Below are 15,097 nucleotides of genomic sequence, written 5' to 3'. Positions count from 1 at the left end.
CCTCCATTGACTTTTCCTTTTTGCTCGAAAGGGGTGATGTCTTCTCATCAGCCCCATATTTCCGGAAAATGTGGGATCCTTGGCTTCTCTCAGACGCGTGGAAAGAGCGGCAGCGTGGATTCGGATCTACAGTTCCTAGGGCTGAGTAACCCCTGGCAGGATAAAGGTATGTGTAGCACAATTGCATTGTCTTGCACTGATAAAGGCTCTTCTGGGTTGCTGTGATTGCTCCAGGCTGTCTGGCCATGTTCCAGAAGCATTCTCTCCTGACGTTTTGCCTACATCTATAGCACACGATTAGAGGTTGTGAGGTATATTGGAAACAAGGCAAGTGGGGTTTATAGATCTGTGTAATGATGTCTGGGATGGGAGGAAGAACTCTTATCTATTGGAGCTAGGTGTGAATGTTGGAGTTGGTCACGTTGATTGGCATTGAATGGCCTTGCAGCTTCAAAGCTTGGCTGATTGCTGCCCGGGGATCCTTTGTTGGGAGGTGTTAGTTGGCCCTGATTGTTTCCTGTCTGCATTGTCCTGTTTTTTTTAGTGTTGCTCTTTATTTACTGTCCTAATTTTAGAGTTTTTTTTAATACCAGTATAATTGTGAAAGTTGAAGTCCAAAACACCTGGAGGGCCCATGCCTGCTTTAGTCCATTAACTATGTTTGGAAAATTAGTTCTTTTGTTTGGCATTCTGATGAGTTCAGGGAAGAACGTGCCGCACTGGTGGCACTTATGGTTGGGTGCTCAAGCAGGCTGGGCGAGAAGTGCTTTGTGCATATTGTTGTGAGATCGTGGTTTCAGCAACATGTTTTGCTTCTCTCTGGTCTGTCCGCAGTGTGCGCCAGCCTCAACTTCCCCCACAAGCCCCCCCAGCGGACCTTCTGCAGCCCCCCCGAGCACGGGGCGCCCACCCTGAGCCCCCCCACCAGCCAGGGGGCCTTCCTCCTGCCCTCGTACCCGTTCTCCTCGCCCCGGCACAGCCCGAAGCACAGCTCCCCTCCCACGGACGCCCTCAGGAGCTCGCAGGACCACCGGGTGAACTTCTCCAACTCCTGGCCTCTGAAGAGCTTCGAAGGGCTTCCAAAGCCCGGCCCTCAGAAGAAGTTCTCCAGCCCGGGAGCCGGAGAGGACACTGGTAAGAGCTTCTCACGTGGAGCTGTCCAGCTGACACAGGGTGGTAGGGGTGGGAGTTATTTATTTGTCGTGTCAGGGCAACCAGTCAATTGTATTACATTTCTAACAGAACAAAACAAACAAACAGGCAAAACACAAAATTTGCAAGTTTGGTAGTTGATTAAGTGTCCTTTGACCAGTATCTGGCCACTTGGACTGCCTCTAGTGTTGCTGCAAAAAGGTCCTCCCTTGTGCATGTGGCAGGGCTCAGGTTGCATTGCAGCAGGTGGTCAGTGGCTTGCTCTTCTCCGCACTCGCATGTCGTGGATTCCACTTTGTAGCCCCATTTCCTAAGGTTGGCTCTGCATCTCGTGGTGCCAGAGCGCAGTCTGTTCAGTGCCTTCCAAGTCGCCCCGTATTCTGTTTGCGTAGGGGGGAGTCTCTCATTTGGTATCAGCCATTGATTGAGGTTCTGCCACTTTTGGACTTTCGCTTGCTGAGGTGTTCCAGCGAGTGTCTCTGTAAATCTTAGAAAACTATTTCTTGATTTAAGTCATTGACATGCTGGCTGATACCCAAACAGGGGATGAGCTGGAGATGTCACTGCCTTGGTCTTTTCACTATTGGCTGCTCCTTCCCGGCGGATGTCAGGTGGTGCAATACCGGCTAAGCAGTGTAATTTCTCCAGTGGTGTAGGGCACAGACACCCCGTGATAATGTGGCATGTCTCATTAAGAGCCACATCCACTGTTTTAGCGTGGTGAGAAGTGTTCCACACTGGGCATGCATACTCAGCAGCAGAGTATCATAGCACAAGGGCAGATGTCTTCACTGTGTCTGGTTGTGATCCCCAGGTTGTGCCAGTCAGCTTTCGTATGATATTGTTTCTAGCACCCACTTTTTGCTTGATGTTCAGGCTGTGCTTCTTGTAGGTCAGAGCATGGTCCAGAGTGACTTCTCCCAGGTATTTGGGTGCGCTGCAATGCTGGTGTCAATTCACCAGTCGTTTTTGAGTTATGTTAATCCCACAAACGAACATTACATTTTTATTTATATACATGCCCTTTCAGGGAAGAGCCAAAAACCCTTTAGAGTAGAATCTTCTCTTGTGTTATACAATCAGATATAATCATGCAAGGCAAGGGTTTCAGTTGTTAGACTGAATAATTTGTTATCTCTGATCTGGAGCCACAATGAAATAGGCTTTTAATAATTTTTTCAGTGTGCTTAACAGGATTTTGGTATTTTATGATGTTTTTAGTTCGTTAAGTTAAATTACGTTGTGTTATATTGTGGAATGTGTTTATTTTGATGCAATTGTCTGTATGGTTTTCTTTCTGGCAATTGAATGTTTGCCTTATATGCTGGAAACTGCCCTGAGTCTCTTTGGGGAGATAGGGTGGTATACAAATGAAGTCTTATTGTTATTATTATCTGTTGGGGAAACAGAGATTTATCAGTGCATAAAGACAGCAGAGCTTTAGAAGTGTTTTTCTGTTGCCCAATATATATATATATATATATATATATACACTCTTCCATAAAAGAACTTATTTATTTATTTACTTCATTTCTACCCTGCCTTTCTCACCCAAAGGGACTCTAGGCAGTTTACAATTTCAGCAAAAATTCAGTGCCGGTAAAAACCAGTACTAACAATAAAAATTAAACAGTTAAGAAGAAGAAGAAGAACTTTATTTTTCTACCCTGCCTCCATCTCCCCGAAGGGACGCAGGGTGGCTTACATGGGGACTAAGCCCAGGCAGAATACAGTTAAAATAAAGCAATAACTATTAAAACAACATAAAAACAGCATAAACAACATAACAATAATAACTAGCAACAACAATAACAGCAGACTAATTTTGGAGGTGGGAGGAAAACCACTACGTGAACTAGTTAAAGGATAAAGTGCTTTAGTAAGGTAGATGACAATGTATAACGGCATCGAAAAAATCATGGAAACAGCAACTTAACAGGATTAGTTAATATAATATAGGACATCAGATTGAATGACAATTCAAGTCATAATACGAGCCATTTGTCATAGAAGTCATCAGTTGAAAGCACAATGAAACATCCACGTCTTTAATTCCTTACGAAATGTGGCTAGGGAGGGTGCCAGCCTAATCTCTCTGGGGAGGGAGTTCCAGAGATGGGGGGCCACCACCGAGAATGCCTTCTCTCTCGTCCCCACCAACTGTGCCTGAGATGGGGGCGGGAGTGAGAGAAGGGCATCCCCGGAAGATCTTAAAGACCGCGTGGGTCGTAAGGGAGGAGGCGGTCGCGCAGATAGGCAGGTCCTGAACCGTTTAGAGCTTTATAGGTGATAACCTGCACCTTGTATTGGGACTGGAAACTTATCGGCAGCCAGTGGAGCTCTTTAAACAGGAGGGTTGACTGCTCTCTGTAACTTGCTCCAGTTAACAATCTGGCCATCGATCTTTGCACCAACTGTAGTTTCCGAACCGTCTTCAAGGGCAGCCCAATGTAGAGTGCATTACAGTAGTCTAATCTTGAGGTAACTAAGGCATGGACCACGATGGTAATGTTAATAGTTAAAAAACTATTAACATTAAGCAATAATAAAATACATCAGTATACAAATTGAAAAAGCATATAAAGTGCATAGATTTATATCATGCACTCAAGAGACAAAAATGAAGTAGACTTAGATAAAACTAACATTTGGTTTACTCACAACCTTCATGTGTTCAGCAGACACAGGTAGAAAACTTATCAGTCCAGTTTCATATATGTTTGAGATCATTCTCTGTGCCATCTGGCCAGGACAGTTCTCTTATTTATTTATTTATTTATTTATTTATTTATTTATTTATTGATAAGGGTGAGTATTTATATTCTGCCCTTCTCACCCTGCAGGGGACTCAGGGCGGATTACAATGTGCACATATATGGCAAACATTCAATGCCAAAGACACACAACACAGACGGTCAGAGGCTATTTAACTTTTTCTGGCCGCCAGGGGAGCTGTCGCTTTCATCATCCATCTGCGACACTGAGGAAGTACTTCCGTATTCCCTGCATGCTTTGCTGGAGTCTCTTTTATGGCCTCGTAAATCAGTTAAATTAGCCTCCCCACACATAGGTGGTACCTAATTTTTCTATTTGAGAGATGCAACTGTCTTTCGGGTTGCAAAGGTCGACAACAAGCTACACAATTGGCCGGAAGCTCACTCTGACCTGGGCTGGCTTCGAATTCATGACATTTTGGTCAGAAGTGATCTGAATGCAGCTGCGCCACAATCCCGGTGCAATCTTATAGCAAAACAGCAAGCGAGTGTGTGATCTGAGCAGATCATGTGGTCTGCAGCCCCTTTTATAACTTCTCAGGAACCATAGAGTAAAGGAAGCTGCATACCACAACATACACACAGGGAACAGTAAGCAACAGGGTCATAGATAAACATTACTAGCGAAAGGTTGTTGTAGGGTTTTTCGGGCTATATGGCCATGTTCTAGAGGCATTCTCTCCTGACGTTTCGCCTGCATCTATGGCAAGCATCCTCAGAGGTACCTCTGAGGATGCTTGCCATAGATGCAGGCGAAACGTCAGGAGAGAATACCTCTAGACCGTGACCATATAGCCCGAAAAACCCTACAACAACCCAATGATTCCAGCCATGAAAGCCTTCGACAATACATTACTAGCGAAGGCTTGAAGAAAGTTGTCATTTCCAGCAATTATAGGCTTCCAGTCCAAGTATTCCCAAAATATATGAGTTTTACTGTTGTATTTGTATGCTGTTGTTTTGTTGGTGGCCTTGGCCTTTGTAAGCCGCATCGAGTCCTTCGGGAGATGTTAGTGGGGTATAAATAAAGATGATAATAATAATAATAATAATAATAATAATATAAGGTTTGTTGTTACCAATTGTTTCTACAAATAGTCTTGACTGTATCTCCTGCAGATATGCGTCATTCTGTATTTTTTTAAACCAAAAGGAACAGAATAGTCAATGCTAAAGAGAGCTGAAATGGTAAAAAAAATGGACAGCTTAATTTTTGGCAGATTTGATCATTCATAGATGTGATTATTAATCTGGAGTGCTTTGAATGTGATTTTCCTGCTTCTTGGCAGAATGGGGTTGGACTGGATGGCCCACGAGGTCTCTTCCAACTCTAGGATTCCATAGGGTCTACTGTAAAAGCACACAATTGCTCATTTAAATGGCTGAAGAACTCAATGTTCTGGTAGTAACACGTTGTTAACATGCATGTTGTGGGTGTGATTGTGCAGAGGCCAAGTCGCAGGGGACGCCGCCTCCTCCTCCTCCGATCCAGCTGAAACCGGCCTTTGTGAGATCCCCGTCTTCGCGGAGGGGCTTGAGTGGGACCAAGCCGGTGCCCCCGATCCCCAGGGGAGTGAGCCCCTTGCCGGACAGAGATGAAGGCGGCACCCGGGGACCCAAGAGCCGGGAGCCAGAGGACCTGTGGCTGGACGAGCGGAACAGGAAGCTGGCCATCGACCTCTCGGAGCTGAACGTCAGCGAGAAGGAGCTGGACGAGGAAGAGGTGGGAGGATTCAGCTAGGGCTTGATGATTATTGCTGTTGTTATTATTATTATTTGATACACAACAAGATTAGTACACTGCAAACAAGATCACTATGCTCGTTGTTGTGATGTATCAGCGAATAATGCGTGCAAATCTCAGTATGGGTGGCCTTTTGCAGCTGACAGATAGTACTTTTGTCAGCGCCAATTGTGTTTAAGTGCAGGCCAAGGTCTTTAGGCACTGCACCCAGTGTGCCAATCACCACAGGGACCCCCTTGACTGGTTTGTGCCAGAGTCTTTGCAATTTGATCTTTGAATACCCATATCGTGTCATCTTTTATATAGGTTCTTGTGGGTTTTTTCGGGCTGTAGGGCCATGTTCTAGAGGCATTTCTCCTGACGTTTCTCCTGGGTTTATATATCTGTGGAAAGGGTGGGGCAAGGAGCTCTTTCCTGCTGGAGCTAGGTGTGAATGTTTCAGCTGACCACCTTCATTAGCATTTGAAGGCCTGCCTGAGCCTGGGAAAACCTTTTGTTGAGAGGTGTTAAGATGTGCCTGGTTGTTTCCTCTCTGCTGTTTTGCTGTTGTAACACAATTTAAAAACAATTTAAAACAATTTAAAACAGCAATATCAAACATTAAAAGCCTGTCGAAACAGGTATGTCTTACATGCCCTGCGGAAAGCTGATAAGTCCTGCAAGGCACGGACTTCAGGTGGCAGAGTGTTCCAGAGTGATGGTGCCACTGCTGTAAAGGCTCTGCATCTGGTTGCTGTTAGACGCAAGGTCTTGACACTGGGAATTTCCAATAGATCTTGGTCCTCAGAAGGGAGGGATCTCTGGGGTTGGGAGGGGGTGAGGCGGTCCCTCAGGTACATCGGCCCCAGACCATGCAAGGCCTTCAAGGTGAGTACCATCCCTTTGAAAGTGATCCGGTGCTCAGTGGGTAACCAATGCAGCTGCAGTCAGATTGGGGTGATGTGGCATCTCATCAGAATTCCCGCAAGAAGCCGAGCAGCTGCATTTTGTACCAGCTTGAGCTTCCAGATCAGCGACAGAGGAAGGCCAATGTAGAGGGCGTTACAGTAGTCCAGTCTTGAGATGACTGTGGCCTGGATCACCGTAGCGAGGTCGTCCCTGGACAGGGAGGGGGCCAGCCTTCTAGCCTGCCGCAGGTGAAAGAAGTCGGTTCTGCTCTCGGCAGAGACCTGGGCATCCATCGTCAGCAGAGGGTCCAAAAGGACTCCCAGACTCTTGACCAACGATGAGGGGCATAGAGCCTCGCCATCCAGGGTAGGCAGCTGGATATCCCCACAAAACACTATGATTTTGGAACAAGAACGATCTGTTCACACAAATATCCTGCCCTGGAAAAACTATCCCAAAGATCAGTTGCATGAATGGGTTTGTTTCCCTTTTCCTCAGATGCAGAGCTCCCTGCGCTCCCTGCGCAACAGCGCTGCCAAGAAGAGGGCCAAGCTGAACGGCAGCCTCTCCGACCTGGAAAGCCCGGACTCGGTGCTGAAGCTGGACCTGGCCTCCGAGTCCCCGTCGTGCCTCTCCTCCCCCAGCACCAGTTCCTACAGTGAGAGCGGCATCTACAGCCAGGAGTCGGCCTCCTCCCCGCTCTCTGCCGGACCCCCAGGGATGAGGAACATGTGCGTTTCACCTGCCACAGGGGAACAGATAGGGGCTCATAGGCCTTGGGTTTGGAGGGAAGGAGGCGTGGGCATTTCGCCACACCATTTGTGGCTGGGCAGCCTTCACTCGATGTATGTGTCCCAATTACACTATGGAACACAATTTTCGTTCCTGGGTTATCAATGTCATTTCCTAATTGTTTCTTTCATAAAAACATGGGAAAAGTTTATTCAACTGCAAAAACTTTCCTGCTCTAGTTTTTCAATGAATATTTATTTATTTTAGGTTCTTGTGGGTTTTTTCGGGCTATATGGCCATGTTCTGGAGGCATTTTCTCCTGACGTAGTGAGGTACCTCTGAGGATGCTTGCCATAGATGCAGGCGAAACGTCAGGAGAAAATGCCTCCAGAACATGGCCATATAACCCAAAAAACCCCCCACAAGAACCTAGTGATTCCAGCCATGAAAGCCTTCGACAATACATTTATTTATTTTATTTATTTATTCCTATATTTATACCCCGCCCTTCTCCCCCAAAAAGGGGACTCAGGGCAGCCTAACAAAAGCATCGTACGATGCTAGCATCATAAAAACAACCACAGTACAATCTAAATATTAAAATATTGAAACTACAATTAAAACAATTAATTAATTAAGACACATCCATTAAAATTGAAGTCCAAAAACCATTCTGGGTCAATTCATTGCCCTAAGTTGTGTGATCTTTTCCCACTTGCTGCTCACTGATCAAACGCTTGGTCCCATCACCAGGTCTTGATTTTCCTTCTAAAAGACAAGAGGGAGGTGGCCAATCTGATATCTCTAGGGAGGGCATTCCATAGGTGAGGGGCCACTGTTGAGAAGGCCCTGTCTCTCGTCCCCATCTACCGCGTTTGCGATAGTGGTGGGATCGAGAGCAGGACCTCTCCTGAAGATCTTAAACTTCGTGATGGTTCGTGGCAGGATATCTCATCGAGCTGCAACCAATTCAATTCAGATTGTAGCAGTCACAAAAATGAAGGTTCTGGGATATAACGACTGTTGGGCAAGTAGACTTATTAACAAAAAGACCCTCCTCATAAATGTACAGCAGAGTATCTTATTATCAGCAGTGTGACCCAGCACCAGTATCCACAGACCAATGTTACCTCTTCCATAGGAAGCTTCTCTTTAAAGCAAAATAATATGGTTGCACTATTTACAAAAACAAGATTTCTAGAACACAAATAAAGTTCAACCTTCAGACTGTACCTTGACACACAAGGCCTTTTCATACTGAGACCCATCTCACATTCTGAGGCTTACTTCATACTCTGAGGTCTATTCTCCCACTGAGGTGGTCTCTCTCACACAGAGAGGTTTCTCTCACACAGAGGGGCTTCTCTCACACTGAGGCATTACTAAGCAACAGACAGATCTGCTTATGTTGATCGTCAGCTTCTTGAATCACTGCATCCATTTAACCCTTTCATTTTTAATATTCCTGACAATGGTGACTTCCAGAGTAAAGGACCACATAATTAAATAAGAAATGACACTTTTGAACCAGGGACAGATTTTTTTTCTAAATTTTGTTACATAGTCTTATATGTCAAAAGCCCCCAATTTAATCATTGTCTGCACTAACAGATTCTTTGCAGAGGCTCTTGTGCAGGCCTGGGCCAACTTCAGCCCTCGCTCTGGGTGTTTTGGATTTCAACTCCCACAATCCCAAACAGCAGCTAGGCTGGGTTGTTGTAGGTTTTTCGGGCTATATGGACATGTTCTAAAGGCATTTTCTCCTGACGTTTCGCCTGGCAAGCATCCTCAGAGATAGTGAGGTCTGTTGGAACTAGGAAAAAAGGGTTTATATATCTATGGAATGACCAGAGTGGGACAAAGGACTCTCGTCTGCTGGAGCTAGGTGTGAATGTTTCAACTGATCACCTTGATTAGTATTTGATTGCCTGGCAGTGCCTGGAGCAATCTTTTGTTGAGAGGTGATTAGATGTCCCTAATTGTTTCCTCTCTGTTGTTGTGCTGTTTTAGAGTTTTTAAATACTGGTAGCGAGATTTTGTTCATTTTCATGGTTTCTTCCTTTCTGTTGAAATTGTCCACATGCTTGTAGATTTCAATAGCTTCTCTGTGTAGTCTGACATGGTGGTTGTTAGAGTGATCCAGCATTTCTGTGTTCTCCAATAATCTGCTGTGTCCAGGTTGGTTCATCAGGTGCTCTGCTATGGCTGACTTCTCTGGCTGAAGTAGTCTGCAGTGCCTTTCACGTTCCTGGATTCGTGTTTGGGCAACTCTGCTGCATTTGGTGGTCCCTATGGAGACTTCTTGTCCACAGCTGCATGGTACACGGTAGACTCCTGCAGAGGTGAGAGGATCCCTCTTGTCTTTTGCTGAACGGAGCATTTGTTGGATTTTCTTGGTGGGTCTGGAGATTGTTTGTATGTTGTGTTTCCTCATCAGCTTCCCTAGGCTATTAGGATTTATGGGAGTTGAAGTCCAAAACACCTGGAGGGAGGGCTCAAGTTGCCCGTGACTGAGCTATCTTCATTCCTTCAGATGTGGATGTCCTACTGACGTTGTGCTCCTTCAAGGCTAGTTGTCAAACTGTAGGGAAGGGCTCTGCTGATAGTGTTCTCAGCCAGTGGCCCAGTGTGCATCCACACTGTAGAAGGAATACAGTTAGACCCCACTTGAACTGCTATGGAATCCTGGTGCATGTTTAGCCAAGCAAATGGAGTATGGCCAAAATAGGATGGGGGAGGAGTAATTAATGAGGAAGAAGACACAGCTAGGAGAGTCTGCAGTTGTTTACTTTTTCTTGAACCTGCTTGGAAAGGCAGTTCCTCTTCATTTTCCTCCGCTCACTGACCTGTTTGAGCACAAACAACATTTACAAATGAATTCCTCAGGCAGACGGCCGGTGCCTCACAAAACAAACGTGTATACACGATAAAACATGTATAACATTTATCAGCTTACAGCTGTTAAAACAATGCAGCATATGTTCCTTTGCCCATGGGACCTTGTAGGAAAGAGTCTCGTAGAGCTTATGATTCTCTTTATGGAAAGAGATATTTTAATGACAATTTTACATTTTATACTAGCCGTCCCCTGCCACGTCTTGCTGTGGCCCACATGGGGGCTTTGTGTGGGAGGTTTGGCCCAATTCTATCATTGGTAGGGTTCAGAATGCTCTGTGATTGTAAGTGAACTATAAATCCCAACAACTACAGCTCCCAAATGTCAATATTCTATTTTCCCCAAACTCCACCAGTGTTCACATTTGGGCATATGGAGTATTTGTGTAGAGTTTGGTCCAGATCCATCATTGTTTGAGTCCACAGTGATCTCTGGATGTAGGTGAACTACAACTCCAAAACCAAAGGACACTGCCCACCAAACCCTTCCAGTATTTTCTGTAGGTCATGGGAGAGCTGTGTGCCAAGTTTGGTTCAATTCCATCATTGGTGGGGTTCAGAATATTCTTTGATTGTAGGTGAACTATAAATCCCAGCAACTACAACTCCTAAATGACAAAATCATTTTTTTTGAGTGAAGGACATACATTGGGTTGTTAGGTGTCTTGTGTCCAAATTTGGTGTCAATTCCCCCAGTGGTTTTTGAGTTCTGTGAATACAACAAACTAACATTACATTTTTATTCATATAGATGAGGCAGCCTTTTTTTAAAGGATGGGTATCAATGCTCTAGGGTTTTGGAACCCAAAAGACGTGAATCTGTTGTCGCTTGCCTAAAGAGACCTCTCTTCCACGATGTGCCGGCTGCTCCTGCGCCAGGCCCGGACAGTGTCTCTCGGGGGACATTTTGTGACTTGGGGTTCCTTGAAGAAGGGCTTCCATTTGTGCCCTGGAGTCCCTTCATTCATTCACCCATCCTGCTCAGTTGAAACGCAGGTAATGATACCCCTTTTGTGCAAGTCCTTGATGTGAGAACCGATGTGCCTCTTCTGTCGCCACAGGTCAGACGCCTTCCCTCTGCTTGGAGGCAGCTCCCGACCCACAAAGCTCTCACCGACCCGAAGCCGAGGTCCCATTGCGGCGGCGAAGAGTCCCAGCCCAGGTATTTCCCTTGGCCAGATCAAGGTTCCTCACTCATTCCTCTATGAATGACCCATACAGCAGCTTGTACATGACATGAGAGTGGTAATAGGAAAGAACATTTTGCTGCAGTTCAGGTAGCTTGTAAGCTATTTTAAGCTTCTGAAGACCAGCATGGTTTAGGGCTGTGAGAGTTGGGTGAGGGGAAGGGTTTCAAATCTTTGTTTGGTCATGGAAGCTCTCTGAGGCCCTTCAACATTGCCATATAATCCAGATTATCAAAGTGGATGATCCACACTATCTGCTTTGAACTTGATTATATGAGTCTGCATTGCCATATCATCAAGCTCAAAGAAGATAATCTGGATTGTATATGGCAGTGCAGAAGGGGCCTGAGCGACCTTAAGCAAGCCATGCCCTCTCGTTCTTAGAGGAGGAATATGTGGTGTTGAGAGAACAATAGTATGATTCTCAAGCTGGGCAATTGCAATGGCTGCAATCCCAGACACAGCTGTCACTGAACTGGTTACGAATGTATTTGAGGTTAATTACCCAAAGGGAGCATCTCCATTCAGCTTTGACTGAACTCCACAGGAAAGAATCATATATAATAATAACACTTTATTAATTTATTTATGGAGCCCCCGGTGGCGCAGTGGGTTAAACCCCTGTGTCGGCAGGACTGAAGACCGACAGGTCACAGGTTCGAATCCGGGGAGAGGCGGATGAGCTCCCTCTATCAGCTCCAGCTCCTCATTCGGGGACGTGAGAAGCCTCCCACAAGGATGATAAAAAACATCAAAAATTATCCGGGCGTCTCCTGGGCAACGTCCTTGCAAATGGCCAATTCTCTTACACCAGAAGCGACTTGCAGTTTCTTAAGTCGCTCCTGACATGACCAAAAAACCCCAAAACATTATATTCCGCTCTTCTCACCCCGAAGGAGACTCAGGGTGGTTCACAAGTACACATACATGGCAAACATTCAATGCCATTTATATAGACAGTACACAGCTCACAGACAGAACAAAAGGAGGTTTTTGTGTCGTACCACAGAGGGTGCTGTCGCTCCATCCTCTATGACGAAGTGCCATCAGGACTTCCTCATTCCAGCATTTTCTGATCTTCTTTTTCTTTATGGTGTTGTAAAACACCTCCCCCGCTTTTTAGCGGTACCTAATTTCTCTAAGTACAGCTAAAGCTGTTTTCGAACTGCTTAGGTAAACAGTGGGCAGGGCTGACGGTTGGCTGCCCACGCCAACCTGGGGTTCGAACTTGCAACCTTTCGGTTGATAGATCTTATAGTTGCTGATGATTTACCAGCTGTGGAAGTTGAGCACAGCTGGTAAATCATCAGCAACTATAAGATGTATCAACCGAATAAGTGGCCTTAATGCATCTACAGCAGGGTAAGATGCGGAAAACCTCAGTCCTGCTTCCATATCCTTTGTTGTGTTCTTCCACAGTATATTGGGGTCGTGAATCTGTTTTTGTTTGAGACCAAGCCTGTGTTTGGGTCTTTTTAAAGTCAGGTGTATGAGTGTATCTCCTCTCTAGATTTCTGCGGATAGAAGTAATTGGGGGTCATGCTTGTTCCCAGAATTCAGTTACGAATTGGGGATGATGGCTTTATGGCTGCTCATGGAACTGTGTGTGCTCTCTCCTTCTTGCAGGGATATTCTTTCACGAGAAAGCTCCCTCCAGTGTGAACGTCAGTAGCAGCTATCGCATCAACTGTGGAAATGGATCAGGGGACTATGAAGAGGACAGGCCCAAAGTGGTATCGCCTGCTGCTCTGAGGGGGCTGGGGAAAGAGCACCAGAGGCACAGTAAACCCATGAAAGGTGAGCGGGTTCTAAGTGCCACAGAACCAGGCAGGCCAGAGATGTTGGGAGTGAGCATTGGTTACTTACTTAAACTTAGGCGATCCCTCGTTGGCTGAGTAGGATAGTCTTCCAGGATCAGTTTTCTTGTGGGTGCATAGGTGGCTGTGGAGCCCTATTCTTGACCTGTATCTTCTTCCGCAGTGAGGGCATCAGTTTCCAGGTAGAAGGCGGTCTCGGTCAGGGTTGGCTTGACGCACCTTCCTCTTGGCAGTTTTTTCTCTTCCACCCTTCAAATTCTGCAGCACTGTTGGTCACAGCTGACCTCCAGCTGGAGCGCTCAAGGGCCAGGGCTTCCCAGTTCTTAATGTCTATGCCAGAGATTTTAAGGTTGGCTTTGAGCCCATCTTTAAATCTCTTTTCCTGCCAACCTACATTCCGTTTTCCGTTCTTGAGTTCGGAGTAGAGCAACTGCTTTGGGAGACGGTGGTCGGGCATTCGGACAACGTGGCTGGTCCAGCGGAGTTGATGGCGGAGGACCATCGCTTCAATGCTGGTGGTCTTTGCTTCTTCCATCATGCTGATGTTTGTCCGCCTGTCTTCCCGAGAGATTTGCAAGATTTTCCAGAGGCAGCACTGATGGAATCGTTCCAGGAGTTGCATGTGATGCCTGTAGACAGTCCACGTTTCACAGGCATAGAGCAGGGTTGGGAGGAGAATAGCTTTATAGACAAGCACCTTGGACTCCCTACGGATGTCCCAGTCCTGTGCTGAAGGCTAGGGGTGTTGGGCAAGTGGGCTTATTGACAAATACCCTCCTCATAAACATACAGCAGAGTAACTTATTAGCAGCAGCACGACCCAGCACCAGTAGCCCAAAGTGATAAAAAGAACAAAAACCACACAGACCAATGTGGTCTCTTCCTTAGGAGGCTTTCCTTTATAGCAAAATAATATGGTTGTACTATTTACAAGAAGAAGGTTTCCAGAACACACATTTCTTTATATTTCCTTCTTTGCTTCCATGCTGGGTATAAAGGCGGGTATATGGGCAAACGATAGCTGGACAGGGGTAAAACAGATCCCACCAACTGTCCCTCCAATATAAAGAATTCACTGGCACCAATATAACGTTTGAGGGGATGTCTCTCTGATTAACTTCCGCTGCCACCATAAACTGTCAGGTACAGGAACACTCTAGCTGTTTAAAATATTAAAAAGGGGTTTTAAGACCACCAAGGACTGTGTTTTATGATTTCTTCTCGCTTCAAAGAAAACTAGTTGAGGTTGAAAAGGGACTATATCCACAAGTGGCACACTTGACTCAGGCTTTTTAAGTTTTAAAATAAACAAGGAAAGTTTATTGATGGAATACAAAAGAAAGCAAGTGCTGTTTAAAATCTTGGCTGTTACATAGAGGTTTTGGCTTATGTCTTGCAAGCGTAATGGTTACATGTGAATGGTTCTTTCTTTGTTACAACTACAGAGATTTTCTTCTCTTTAAAACCAAGTATACTTGACAGGAACTGAATCTCTGTCAAGATACATCTGTAGCTTAGCTACCCTGAAACTATGGCCTAGCTAACTACAAATCCAGTTATTTTTCTCCTAATAGCTGTTTCCAGTTTGTTACAGCTTACTTCGCTGGCAAACCTAAGGCAAACTGCCTACTCTTAACTAATCTCAAACACGAACTCCTAAAACTACCTACTCTAATCTCCAACAACAACCAACTGACTGAAAAAGCCTCCTTCTTTCCCTCCAAACCTTTCTAAACTCCGCCCCCTTTTCTAAACCAATCCTGGCTGTCCTAATGCTGACTCAGGCCTAGGCCACTCCCCCTCTCTAAAATGGTGTTTTCCCTGAACTAAAATGGCTACTGCTGCCCTCTGCCAGGCCTTCTAAAGCTACAACTGACTGGCCTGCTTCTCCTAGGCCCTGCCATCCAG

General features: G+C 45.6%; 1 protein-coding gene across 1 annotated transcript in view; it reads left to right on the top strand.

The window, feature by feature from the left end:
- TOGARAM1 (TOG array regulator of axonemal microtubules 1) overlaps nt 1-15,097 on the top strand; it is a 64,535-nt gene that overhangs the window by 18,967 nt on the left and 30,471 nt on the right. Inside the window, exons 4-9 of the mRNA XM_060755125.2 lie at nt 32-166; nt 835-1,134; nt 5,375-5,649; nt 7,057-7,289; nt 11,247-11,347; nt 12,999-13,169. Of these exons, the coding sequence (XP_060611108.2) occupies nt 32-166; nt 835-1,134; nt 5,375-5,649; nt 7,057-7,289; nt 11,247-11,347; nt 12,999-13,169 (1,215 nt within the window). The remainder of the gene's footprint in view (nt 1-31; nt 167-834; nt 1,135-5,374; nt 5,650-7,056; nt 7,290-11,246; nt 11,348-12,998; nt 13,170-15,097) is intronic.

The sequence above is a fragment of the Anolis sagrei genome, chromosome 1 (genome assembly GCF_037176765.1).
Source record: "Anolis sagrei isolate rAnoSag1 chromosome 1, rAnoSag1.mat, whole genome shotgun sequence".
Lineage (NCBI taxonomy): Eukaryota > Metazoa > Chordata > Lepidosauria > Squamata > Dactyloidae > Anolis > Anolis sagrei.
This window is presented reverse-complemented; position numbering and strand designations above follow the sequence as displayed.